The following is a 13,710-nucleotide window of genomic DNA, read 5'->3' as shown; positions in this document are numbered from 1 at the left end:
GTGTCATTATCATACTTGTGGTATATATACATAGGCTAGGCTATATCAGAATCGCATACAACAACTGTTCATAATACATACGCTTAAAAACATTACCCTCTTCTGTCTCAGTCGGGGAAAAAAGACTAAAAAGAAATATTATACTTGACAATAAAAAAAAAAAACTAAAAATTCATGACGGGAGAAATATTTGTCACTTAATAGGCAGTAAAGTATTGTTTATGCCTGCTGCATCATAAAGTTGTAAAATTGGTTTTTACTCCTTTCAGTTCGTAATTATTTAGTTCTTCTATATTTATTACCTATTTCATGGAAATACTGAAGTGAAAAGAATTTAATAAAAGTCCTTGATTGTATATCTTAATTGTTATTTATTGCACAAACCCTTATTATTAATTACATAATATTGTTAAGCATTACATAATTTTATGTTTGACTTTACGTTTTAGGCATTTTGCATCGACGCTACATAAATCGTCTTCATTTATTCTTTTTTTATATATGTCTAAACTGTCTTTTTGCCTGGGTGCTTTAAGTGGAAGTAAGCCTACAGCAAAAGGTATGTTTTCATCTAATGTTGAGCATAAGTCGTCACGTTCCTCACTTGCTGCATTTTTACTTTTTTCTGTCCACTCTCCCGTAGAAGATTGTAACATTTCAGAGTTACTGTCATTATTTATTTCTTCGTTTTTTTGTGACAATGGCTGAATTGTATCAGTATCTTTATCCCAGTCTAAATCAACGGGAATAGGTCCAGAAAAATCACTTTTGTCCCTTATAGAATCAATCGCTGAGTTTGATTCACTGTTTTCTTTATTAAATACTGAGGTTATATTTCCAAATTCGGAGTTATTTTGCTCACTAGAATCGTTTTGGACGTCGTGAATATTGCTTTCTAAATCCATTAAGTCTTTCATTATTTCGTCTTGTTCCTGTGCTCTGCTTTCATTATGACTCTCATTATATCTATGTGTATCATTAGATTGCTTCGTCGTAGAAATCAAACATTCTATTTCATCTTCTTTAAAATGTGTGGATTGTGTTAGTTGCAAACTGAAATCGTAACAATCTTCATTTCTTACTGAACTTAAAGGATTATATTGTTGGGATATACCCTCACCCAACTGAGAACCTTTTGTGTCTAATAAAGTCATACTAAAACTTGTATCCAAAGAACTGCTTACTGGACACAATTGATCTACTACTCTATGGTCATTAAGTTGTTGGTCTTGATAGTATTTTTTTACGTCTTCACTCATAGATTTAGTAAAGTATTGCATATCGTTTTCAATACAGGAAAAATCATTTGTGCTTTCGTTGTCAACACTATTCGTTCCATTTTGAAGGCCACTGTCTAAAACCACATAGTTTTGTTGTTCGTTGAATGATTCTAAACTATCAGGCAGCAAAGCGTTCAACGTGTTTATTGCATCTTCATGACCTATGTTATTTTTACTGAAGTTATTATTTGATGTATAATTGTTGGGACCTATAAGCATTTCTCCGCGCTCAATAGATTTTGATAAATCATCAATGCTTTTAATTTCGCTTGGATCAGCAACCTTTTCAATAATGTTAGGTTGTTCAATTACTTCATATTGTATTTCACTGCTTTGTACCATGTCTAAAAGAACTTGTTCGTTAACGTTTATATAAGACCCGTCTCCCGACTCAAAGAGGATAGGCAGATCTGTTGGTAGTCCAGCGCTTTTTAAAGCATTAACGTATTGCGACATAGCTGAACTTATTTCATTATTAGAATTTTTGTTTGTTTCACTAGTAGATGTGGCGTAGCTGGAGGTGATTGTTTCATGTCCCAATGAGTTTTCCTTTGAAAATGATATGGTTGGATCAAGGACGTTGGAGGAGACAGTCTGATCCATATACATGAGATCGCTATCGATACTCATGTAGCTATTTGAGTTTGATTCCGGTTCGCATATACTGTTCACAGCTTGTGACAATGTTCTGTCCATATAGTCCTAAAAATAATTAAATGTTATACAAAAGACTTTCCATTTATATTTTCACTTTTAAATAGAATTTATTTTCAAATGCTTAGCTTATAGAAAAAATTGAAAGAATAGAAGAAAATTCATTATGTAATTGGTGATAATCCCGCTTCATGATCGTTCTTTTTTCTATTCTTTAAAATTATTGAAATAGATAAATAAATCTCAGGCAAAGGTTTAAGGTTTATGATTTAGACAAAAATTATTACCTGCATTTGTCGGCTCTGTAAGCTCTTTAAATGGTGAATAGCTTTTCGCGAATCCTGCTCACGTCGCAGTAGAGCTCTTTCTGCAGCTCGGCCTAGGACGCCACTGGTATCCCAACCGCCAGACTACACAAAATCAACTTAATTGTTTACAATTTTTAATATGAAAATAAATAAGTATTTATTTATTGTCCTCTGCAGATAATTTCGGATTACTGCATTCGTGAAATAAGGGATCAATAGTCTATCTAGTGTAGGGTTAATTATAGTTACAGATAGTGATTTAGAGTTCTTGTGTGTGTAAGTGTGTGTAGAAAATACATATTTCTTACACGAAAACTAGGGCGACCTCTTCGTGGGCGAACCGATCGCAAGTCAAATTCTCCACTGTTAATGCTTTTATTTTCGATATCGAATGGTATGCGCACAACAGTGTCCTGTAATCACGGGATTCATGATAAACCAAATACGTCTGTTTTAAAATATACTTTAATTTTTAAAATTATAAAACAACTCGTTACATTAGCAGTATTCCGATTTTCACTAGTTGGAATAGTATTCGTTGGTATCGTATTCAAAGCCTTGTTGTCAACGTTATCCTTAAAAAAATATTGTGATTAATTATTAATTTATTCTTCTATAATAAATCAAATACACAGTTACAGTTTACAGTATACCTGAGAATGGAGATCGATCAGAGACTGAGGTGGTCGATTAATTACTACTGGTGGGGTAAATACGGGTAATTCACCTTCAATAAAACGTATCATTAAGTACTTTATGTAGTAAGTGATAAATAATAATAAAAAATCTTGGCTCATTTTATTTCTTACTGGTGCTTGTAATTCCAAGGCCTTCTTTAGTGACTTTCGATAAGCCCTTTATTTTAAGAAACTGTGCTGCAGATACCAATTCATCCAAATTTTCTTCAGGGCATTGAGTCTTGCCACAATACATAAATTCTACGAGACACTTCATTACACCAAATCTCATTTTTAATATGATAAGCGGTTCTCCAGTTTGTTTTTGTAACACGTCCTAAATTATTTTTTGTTAGGTTCGGAAATATAAAATTTTAGGAATAAAGAAAAACTATGGACATTTAAATATACCTACTCACTTGAAAGTAAGCACTACTTGCTGCCAAAACAGCTTTGTGGACACGTAGAGTATGTGAACTACACATTAGCGTCATATCCACAAGAGCTTGCATTTGCAATAGCTTCCCAAATCTTGACATCAAATGCTCCGAATAATCTTCATAATGTAAGCTGTATCGAATGGGGGCCATTTTTAAATAAATTAAATGAAACTTTAGTCATCTATGGATTGTCTCAAGCTAAATGACAGAATGTACATTTGATAGATAAAAACAAATGAATTTTGAAATTTTAGAAAAAAAAACTTGTTCCAATAGTTACTTTTGTTTAGTTTTAACAGCCAGTTTGAACTGGTTACTAAGAAGTATTTATTTATGTATATGTATGGAAATAGGGTAAAGTAGGGGTTTAAGCGAATTTAAGCGCATTTAAGCGTAAAATCAATTAAAATTTCCATTAAAAATAACGTATTTATTGCAATCGACATTTAACATTATATTTGAATTATACATATGAGATCAAATTCAATCACTCTGGCAATCAAGTTTGGAAATTGTAAAATTAAAAAAAAACAGATATGACTTCGATGATGAATGGTTGTCACTCAGGGTGCAATCGAAGTCGATTCCCATTTGAATTCCCTTTGACCACGTGAGTAAAGCCGCGGAGTATTTTATGAAAAGTTTATTTTGCATTTTTTCTTAATTTTATTCAAATATCGACATTGTTTGGCATCTTTAGAGAACATGAAGATCATATTAATAAAAGACCAAAGTAAATTGGATTCGTTTTATTTATTTATAAAATACAGAAAAAATAGTAAAATGTTAGAAAATGAATTTATTACAAATTTGTATTCATTATGTAATATACTGCTGATTTTACGAAGTCTTAACTGATAAAAAAATAAACATAGTATTTTCAAACATATTCTATCACAGTCTAATTAAGTACTGGAAATATAACTATAATAACGTACATATAATAAAGTCTACACAATCAATATTGTTACCGATTTCATAAATATAATACATAGTCAAAACCCGAGGATGAATAATAATGAATGCCACTATAACGTTTATTTAAATAAGGATTTGCGTGGAATGATCGTAGGAATGTAATAATTTGCTCGTAAGGCACTTAGAACCAATATTAAATTTATTATGTACTTGAAATATGGGTACACCAGATAACCTGTGTGAAAACGGATACAATTTAAACAAAACACCTACAAAACCATTTTATAGTTCCATAGCTGGGTGTATTATATTTAAATACATCGTACATAATGTGCACTCCATTTTCATGACCAAAAACAACGCGCTCTTGTAATCTTAATTATTATAATTGGATACTGGAGGACAAGTTAACTACATTTTATTCGTTAAACATAGAACCGTATACAAGCGAAAACATTCAAACAAATTATCGAATTAGCAACACCCGTAGGAAATAACTTTCAAATACAAATTTGTAACACGTCCAATACTTTGAGTATCATCTTAGAAATCATTTTTACATTACAATACTTTATACCCTTACATTCCTATTACGAAGCTCATAGACGCGTTTGCTCACTGGGAAAGCGTCGCGACTTTACACGTCCGCCAATCTAGTTAGTGTCGCAATTTACAATACCTGAGACAGAACATTTTGGCCGATTAAAATAAACGCTTACGTAAAAAACACAGCTACCACAATATAACATACGGTTATCGCAAAAATGGTACTTTATTGTTGCCAAAAAACTTTGTAATGTAACCGAGCTATCACATAATTTTACAGCTTGTAAACATAGGCGGGAACACAACTACACAATACCTATATATTTTCTTACCTAATAATAATTTAGAGAGTTTACAAAATTACTATTATACTCAATAATATAAAACATTCGATCAACGTGGTTCTATGCACTTAAATATTGTCCCTCTAATACAGTGAATTATGTAAATACACATTCCATCTCAGACATTTAATTGTTATTGCAAAAAAACTGCTGAAATTTGCTTTGCTATTTTTCTGTTATTAAAATTTATAGAAAAATATTTTTAATGTTTAAAAAGCTTCAAATATTATATTTATTCATTATATGTACGTATCGATTAATACAAGATTTTTTTATAGATTTACGACGAACATAAATATATAATTCATAAATTGTTATTTTCGAATATGGACAATATGAAATGAACTAGGAGAGAAAAATAATTATCTTGATTTTTTTTTCTCTCCTACGCCTACCTAAATTTGTATAACACAACTTTTGATGTTAGACAATCCATAATTATAATATTTTATTTATACTCTTATATTAATCGAATACGTTATATGGCCCTAATTTTAGTATGATAATTGGCATTTAGCAGTTTTGTATGGATATTTCAAAGGAATTATATAAAATATTTTAACGTTTAACAGATTGACATATTTAATTGACAGACATTTAAAATAAAATATAAAAAGCGAAATTCATTAAATAGCTTGATAATTATTATTTTATTGTACTTACCACATTACTTACTTATTTATAATATTATCAACATTGAAATAATGCCAGTAAATATGAGTTAGTTTGTAAAAGAAATATACGAAGAGTCAAACATAAAATACATACACGAATAATTTGAAATAATACTATATGAACACTTTACATAGGTATGAGTCATTTTGTACAATAGGTTATGTAGAAAAAATAGAGATTCATTTATAGAGATCATACAGTGAAACAAGACCATTGGTAGTTTAAGTAAATAAGTTTCATATAATTAACTATTTAAATTCAAATAACAAAAATTGGGACCTGACGACGATCTGATGAGTAGCCCTACCAAAATTTAATTTAAATAAAAGTACACAGATGGATATTCATTTAAAACGGTTAGATGTTTAAATCTGTTAGTAAATTGTTTGATGTATCAAAATATTTAGTACTATTTTTGTACAGGTAAGTCACAAAGGACAACACACTTCAACTAAACAATGGTCTGTTTCAGTGGCAGGTTTGTTTATTCTTAATATTAAAGAAGCGAATACAATATTTACATTAATTAGCAATAGATACACATCGCATATACCTAACAATGTACACAGCGATTATTTTTGTTCTTGGAAATATTTATTATCACCTAAATGTCCACACGAAATTCTAGTTATCGATTATTTTGAGAAATTCTTCTGGTGAGATGTGGATGCCGTCTGCTGTCGACGCTTCGCTGGCATTCGGGACGGTGTTTTTCAGTTCGCCAAACGTATACGTCGTGCGTTTTGTGTTGTTACGAGGTTTTGGAGCGCGGATCGCTGGCAATGACTCCTCACAGTCCAAACTGGCTCGTTTATTCCAACAAAATGGCTGTCGCGGTTCTGCCCCCGCAGACATCGGCATCGCCAGCTGTAAGCGTGACCTTGTTAGTTCATTGTCACTCAATTGTCGCTTAAGCTTTTCTTTGCCCACTACTAATTGGAAGCCCCTAAGCTTATTATCGTTGTTTTGAGATTTATCAAGCTCTATTTCACTGAGTTGTCTTTTTAGTTTGGCTGTTTCAGAAATACTCGGTCGGCCATCGACTAGACTATTTTGCCGGGAAGTTCTATTCCCTTGTTTTATACTGCCCTTGGAAATCTCACGACTACTCCCAGAGGAACTACTAGTGTTTGTGTTACAAGTGTTTGCGTTGTCTCGCCTTAACGTCTCAATGATATTGTAAAAGTGTTCTAATCCACTGTTGCTATTATTTCGAGACCTGCTTATATTGTTAGTACTATGTCTATGTGGGCGGATTTGGGCTCGAGGTAGATGGCCATAACTGCTCTGCCGTGATATGACAGCGGAGTTTTGCCTTCGTGGCATACTACAACTCTTTGGAACGAATGTGTCTTGTGACAACACGACGTTTTCATAAACGTGAGTGTTATCAAAATCATCTTGAGATATGAGATTTTGACGACTCTCGGTCGTGTCGCGTTTTTGGCCCACAGAGTTGCTTTTCTTGTGACCAGCTCGAACTTTATTTTCAGACGATTTCTTTCCCAGTTTGCAATCACTTGTACTGTGAGGTAGCAAGTTTTCATACCCATGAACGACATTCTCTGGCTGAGACGCGTCCATTTGGGCATTCGTTGTATTGTCTATTGTATTTTTATTTGAATTTAAATGTTTAGGTTTAATATTAAGATTCGATTTTCCAGGATCAGCAGGGCAAGTCTGTTGAGGTAGTGAATCGTGGCGTTTTCTTTCTAGTTCAGGTTTTGAAGACTTATCTAGAACGACTTTAGTTTTATCGCTTTTACAAATTTTAACACTAAATCTAAATGGAGGTTTGAACACTACTTGTAGTCTAGCTTTCTCTCCAGAGAACAGATTTGTGGCGCTCTTAGAAGGTCTCGCTTTTCTAGAGCCTTTGGAAATTTGTCTATGTGTTCTCTCAGTAAGTCCTACGGGTATTGATTTCGACTTGGGTATTGACGTGGGCTGAGGTGAGCTGAGCAGCCACTTCTGAACTTTTGTTAAAGCTTCAGTGTCCTTTATCGGCGAAGACGGATGTTTTTGCATTGAACTGTAGTCTATTGTTTCCTTTTTCACTTTTAACTTTCTTTTCTTGATTTTTCCCTTATGCTTAGATAATATCACGTGTTTCGGCGACTTCCCATCTGCATTAGTTACAACGGCAGTCGCTTCTTTGGCTACTTTAATAGCATCATCTAATTTCGCTTGAGTAGTTGGTTTCTGAAAAAGCATTTAATATTTCTATGTTACTGAAACATAATTAAAAATTAACTAATTGCTAAAAACTTTACAAAAAGAATTTTGAAAGGGAATTTATTTCATTAGTACAGAAGAAAACAGAAGAAATTATATGAATATTGTATGTTAGGATAAATATTACATACCCGTTTCTTGCCGTTTTTGGCGGCATGCGAAGGCGACGCTTTGTCACTCTGTTTATTTGCTTGATCCTTCTTGCCTCTATAGGCGCGTGTGCGGAGTGCTACTTTCTTCTTTAGAGGAAGTTTCGACCTGAGACAAAATAAAAATACAAATAGAGAAACCAAACAACAACTATGGTGATTAAAACCACTGAATAATTTTTCATTATTCTACTTAAATTAAAAAGCTATAGAAGTCAAAGTTTAGTCAATTTATAAAAAGAAAAAGATTGGAAATAGAAGTTAATAAGTGAAATAGCAAGATTCGTTTATTACATATTTTTTAATCATATTATGTTCACAAGGCTCACCTGACAGCAGTATGAACAATCATCTGATCACCGGCATCCGGCAGGCGGACAGTTTCTGTAGTTGATGAGTGAATGATTGTGACTGATTTGATCTTCTTAGCGTGACGACCCAGGAAACGGGTACTGGCCACCTGAAGAATACATAAAAAATACATTAGTATAAATTATAATAGCCCTTTTTCCTTTTATATTAATTACAACTGTTAAAAATACGTAAACATTAATTAAAATACCGTAAACTTTGCATTAAATGTAGACATTGAATAACATCATATCTTTACCTTTTATGGCTTCCCATTACTATAGTCATGTTTATAAAACTTTTTTCAAGCACAGCATTAGGTCATCAGTCTTGACTATATAATATACCCAATACGTGAATGATTCTAGCTTATATTCTAGCTCTTGCTACAGGTTAAATGAATACTTAAAATTTAACTTTACGAATGATGTGTAGCTAACAACTAATGAATAGGTCCTTTTAATTCTTTTCTGGCTTTATGGATCTGGCGGCAAACAGATTCCATTGATTTGTAATACCTTGAACTAAGAATGCGATTCTATTCCTTAACTTCGATTTCTGTTGCAGAGTCTAAAATTCTGCAACAGCGCTAAGAACAAAATACACTCATATTATTTTTTGTGAAAAATAAAATATCTATTCATTTGTTTATATACATATTTATATAAAATATGATAAGGATTAGACCTATTTTTATAGCTATTGTTCTAGTACTTAACAAGAATGTGACATTAAACAAAAAACCTTTAAAATTATATGAATACACTCGAATTAAAATAAAATCGAGAAATATGAATTTTTCATTATCTTCTTATTAATGTCCAAACTTTTTCAGACTGTTTTTTTTTAAATTCAAATTAAAAAAAGGATTTTCTTTCATTCGTCACGACTTAATAAATTGTACGTACCAGGAGCGCAATGACAGCGAGCAGTATGAGCAGCACGGCGTACCAGTGGCGCAACACCCAGCGCTTGAAGCCGGCGATGCTCTCGTCCGACAGCAGCAGCTTGCGCAGCGTCGCCAGCGGGCCCGACGGGTCCACCTCGCGGCAGCGTTGGAACACGTCGCAGTAACTGTAAATGTTGTTTAGAACACTTTAACGTTCAATTCACAAGTTATCCAATGAAATTTATGTTAATACTTGGACTTGGACTTAGTGACTCACACACTTGATGTAACATACATTTTTCTTATTTATTAATATGTACTCATAATGTGTTGGTACCCGTGCCACGGCTTAAGGTTGAAGGACTGTTATTGTAAATTAATCTTCTATCTTATGTTTTTTTATGTTATATTTCTATTAAAAAGTAAGATTTAATTTTCTAGACCTCTACTTATTCGATCCTACTGTATATATATATCGATCGATACAGTCCTAGCATAGATTAATCTTCCCACTTACCCATTACAGTCATAAGAAAGAGCAGAAGGAAGAGAAGTGCCCGGCTTAGCCTACATATCGGTTATGAGGTACAAGGCCGAGTTCCAAGGGAAGGACGCGTGCAGTCTAACCACTATAATCCGCTTTCATACCGAACCTAAACGTAGCTCACTCACCCATTATAATCATTACAAGGCGTGCCCGGCTTAGCGTACATATCGGGCACGTCGTACGGCGGCGTGTTCCAGTGGAAGGACGAGAGGCAGGGCCCGCCCGGCTTGCGGCAGCACAGCTCGCACGCGGAGCGCGGGTCGTCCTTGCGCGGCGCGCACTGGCACGACTCCAGCCCGTACGCGAGGCAGATGGAGCCGGTACACTCCTGGGAATAGCCAACCATTAGCATTACACAGAAATACGTAAATAATATATATACACTAATATTTCGGATATTTTGGAGCGTTATCTTTAAATTGTACTCATGCTTGTGATTTCTATGTTTTTTGTATCCTAATCCTAATTTAAATAACTTAAATTTTAGCGGATACTTTGCTCGTATGTGTATGGTATAATCTATAAGAATTATTGTATTGTTTGTTTCCCAAAAATAAATAAATAAATAAATAGTAGAAATCATTAAGGCAGCGACAACCTTTTGTGTTTATGTTTAAGATTTAATAATATTATTGTAACAATATACCTAAATGAAATAAAACTGAAATTAATATTACCGAGATTCGTTATTAAAAGACTCTTCTCCCAGATCTTATCTCAATATACATATTATAATAATATACATATTTGGGAAAACAATCACAAATTTCGAAAGACATTCGCTTTTTATGTCAACTAATACGAAAGAGAGTTTCTTTGTTTTTCTGTTCTCATAAGATCTTATATCGCGTACCTGTATAGAATTAGGTAAGGTTAGGTTAGTCGCCTACTAAAGAGAGTGATATTGTTTTTTACCACGGCCACCTCATTCCCACGGGATTTTCCACTGACCACACGGGCGAATTAGTATATACTCACTCCCATAAAGCAGACGAGCTCCTTATCACAGCGCGTCCTGTTCGGCTTGTGCCGGCTGGCGGGGCAGGCGGCGCGCTTGCCGTCGCAATGTGCCGCGTCACGACACCCGTTGTCTGACCGACATTTGTCCCCGAATTTGAGAGTACAGGACGCTGTGCAGCAGGGACCCTGGAATGTTTCATGTAGTGTGTTTGGTGTGAAAGTTATTTTGTAAGTGGACTGTGTACAATTAGTTGTCCAGCAGAGTTACAGTCTAGCAGAGTTGACGGAAATTAAAAAGATATAACGGTGAAATTCTACAATATATTATACGTTGTAGAGTTTCTAGATCGAGTGTAAACTAAAAACAGAGCGCCCACACGCTTTCCCATCAAAATAGTTAACTCAATATACCTGACTAGGACTGCACACGCTATGTTCGGTGAGCGTGCACGGCTTGTAGTGTGGCCTTACAGCTTGCGGCCTGCAGCATACATCCGTGCATTCGGACGCCCAGCCGCAGTCGCATTCTTCTCCTTCTTCCACCACTCCGTTGCCGCAAATTGCTGGCTGTGGTTCTGTAATATGATTATTAACTTATACATATATTTATATATATTATCCATGTGAATGGAACGCTTTTTATGTCCGAATGAACTGTGAATTCTATTGTAAGTTTATGGTTTCGTTTTCAAGTTCCAGGACATATTTTACACCTTGTCAATTCTAAGTTGTGACATCTACCTTTAATCATGGTTCGAAGATTGACTTATTATGAAAATTATATTATTATTTTATTATTTTAAACTATTGTAACGTGTCAACCATCTTCACATAATTGTTTAAATATATTAAACGTAATAAAAGTATTACAAAACTGGTTATTATACCAGAGGTAGCCAGCTCGTCTTTCATTTAATAATTAAAATCTTTCAGTGCGAAGCGTTCTTATTTTTTTTTAATTTTCTTACTACAACTAATTGCCGTATTACCCTCTAACTATAAATTGAGATATGAAGAACATCTTACCTGTGAAGCATCCCTTAGGCGAACGTGCTTTATTATTAAGTACTGGATCTATCGCTCGTAAGGAGCACGGCGAAAATTTATTGTTATTCTTACGATCGCCGCTCGTGGCTCGTGCGAACATTATGTAATTACCGTCTTCGCCGAACGGCGTACACACTTCTGGGTCATGCTGAAATAGAAGATATTTAATTATAACCATTATTACTTTTACAAAAATCGTAACCGCCTTAAAATTGTCAGAACTACATACACCAAATTTATATGGGAACAGATGAGTGGATCAGGTAACAAACAAAAAAAAAAATGCAGTCGAATTGAGTAAATACTCCTTTTCTTGAAGTCGATGAAATTATATAATATTTTGTCAGGCGTCATATTGATAATTTGTAAGAGAAAAAAAAATACAATATACAATACATACGACATCGGTGTTATCGATAATGGGAGATTTCTCGAAAATGATTGGTTTCGGAACGTCATTATAATTGCGGTGTATCGTTTGATATGCTGTTACTTTTAATTATTGTGGTTTTCCGAGAAATTGTGTTTCAATAATTTTTTCACTCGTAAACATTGTCAAAGCTAATTATTGTTGATTTTTCCGCTTTCATTCATTCGTGAATAAATAATTTTATCGAAATATGTACTTAAAAGCGCGGGTGGAATAATTTTTGTCAAAAAAACTTTATTGGTTCAATGAAATGGAGATATTTTATGAACAGTCAAACGATTCAAAATTCAATTATTGTTCCATCATCGTGTTATCGTTCTTAGCAAAACCTATGTACCCCTTTTTGATTGTTGAGAATTTCATAGACGGAGGAGTATAAAATTTGGCACATAATAAGTTATGTAGAGAAGGAGACCACAATTTGATTAATTAAAAAAATGATGCTTTACACACACAACCATGATATACAACACTTGATGTATGTTCCTGTATTCGGTTACGAAATAACACAAGGAACTTACCGGCGAACCAAAATTATGGCCGATCTCATGAGCAAGAGTCACGTGGGACACCGCCGGCGGCACGTGCTTGCCGTAATTAAGAAGGGTCACGATGCCTGTGTTTAAAGACTTCATGCTGCCTCTATAATGCTGAAATAAATGGTTTCAGAATAAATTAATCAACTGTGCTCCAATTTACATTTAACGAAACTTTTATGGTTGGAAGCTTGATGTGGTTTCCCATTCTTTAATTGAATCACTTTATAAATTTCACTGACAGGCCAAATTGATCATTATTTTGTCGCTTTTGCATGCATGCATGTATTTGTAGTGTATGTTGATTGTAAATTAGATAGATTCTAATAAACCCAACCGAATTATGTTAATATAAATTGTTTAATCCTGTATCTTATAGTACGAATAAGATATGTTTTATATAATAAATAATTGTAGTCATAAGTAAACATTCCAAAGTTAATCATTAATAATAATTCATGTATATTATCATATCATACATATCTACTCAATCATATGCTTTAAATTCAAAACAATATTTTATAACACTAATGAAAATTATTTTTATACTAGCTGCGCCCCGCGGTTTCACCCACGTAAGTCCATATCCCGTAGGAATATCGGGGTAAAAAGTTGCCTTTATGTTATTCCATTTGTCCAGTCTACCTACCAAATTTCATTGCAATCGGTTCAGTAGTTTTTGCGTGAAAGAGCAACAAATACACACACATCCTTACAAACTTTC

The 13,710-nt window shown here is 33.8% G+C and overlaps 2 protein-coding genes across 2 annotated transcripts in view; both read right to left on the bottom strand.

Annotated features, from left to right (window-relative positions):
* Positions 1-416: 416 nt before the first annotated feature.
* On the bottom strand, positions 417-3,509 carry LOC119840582. Its single transcript, XM_038367270.1, has 6 exons — positions 3,339-3,509; positions 3,052-3,256; positions 2,896-2,969; positions 2,551-2,655; positions 2,222-2,344; positions 417-1,982 (listed from the first exon to the last, which is right to left on the bottom strand). The coding sequence occupies exons 1-6, from the start codon at positions 3,507-3,509 to the stop codon at positions 417-419; spliced, it is 2,244 nt and encodes a 747-aa protein (XP_038223198.1).
* Positions 3,510-5,548: 2,039 nt separating this feature from the next.
* Positions 5,549-13,710, bottom strand: part of LOC119840581 — a 108,813-nt gene continuing 100,651 nt past the window's right edge. Inside the window, exons 7-16 of the mRNA XM_038367269.1 lie at positions 13,466-13,469; positions 12,972-13,100; positions 12,000-12,168; positions 11,385-11,548; positions 10,992-11,159; positions 10,139-10,341; positions 9,486-9,651; positions 8,556-8,686; positions 8,209-8,335; positions 5,549-8,044 (exon numbers count right to left, since the gene is read on the bottom strand). Of these exons, the coding sequence (XP_038223197.1) occupies positions 6,467-8,044; positions 8,209-8,335; positions 8,556-8,686; positions 9,486-9,651; positions 10,139-10,341; positions 10,992-11,159; positions 11,385-11,548; positions 12,000-12,168; positions 12,972-13,100; positions 13,466-13,469 (2,839 nt within the window). The 3' untranslated portion in view covers positions 5,549-6,466. The remainder of the gene's footprint in view (positions 8,045-8,208; positions 8,336-8,555; positions 8,687-9,485; positions 9,652-10,138; positions 10,342-10,991; positions 11,160-11,384; positions 11,549-11,999; positions 12,169-12,971; positions 13,101-13,465; positions 13,470-13,710) is intronic.

This window comes from Zerene cesonia, chromosome 6 (assembly GCF_012273895.1).
Source record: "Zerene cesonia ecotype Mississippi chromosome 6, Zerene_cesonia_1.1, whole genome shotgun sequence".
Lineage (NCBI taxonomy): Eukaryota > Metazoa > Arthropoda > Insecta > Lepidoptera > Pieridae > Zerene > Zerene cesonia.
This window is presented reverse-complemented; position numbering and strand designations above follow the sequence as displayed.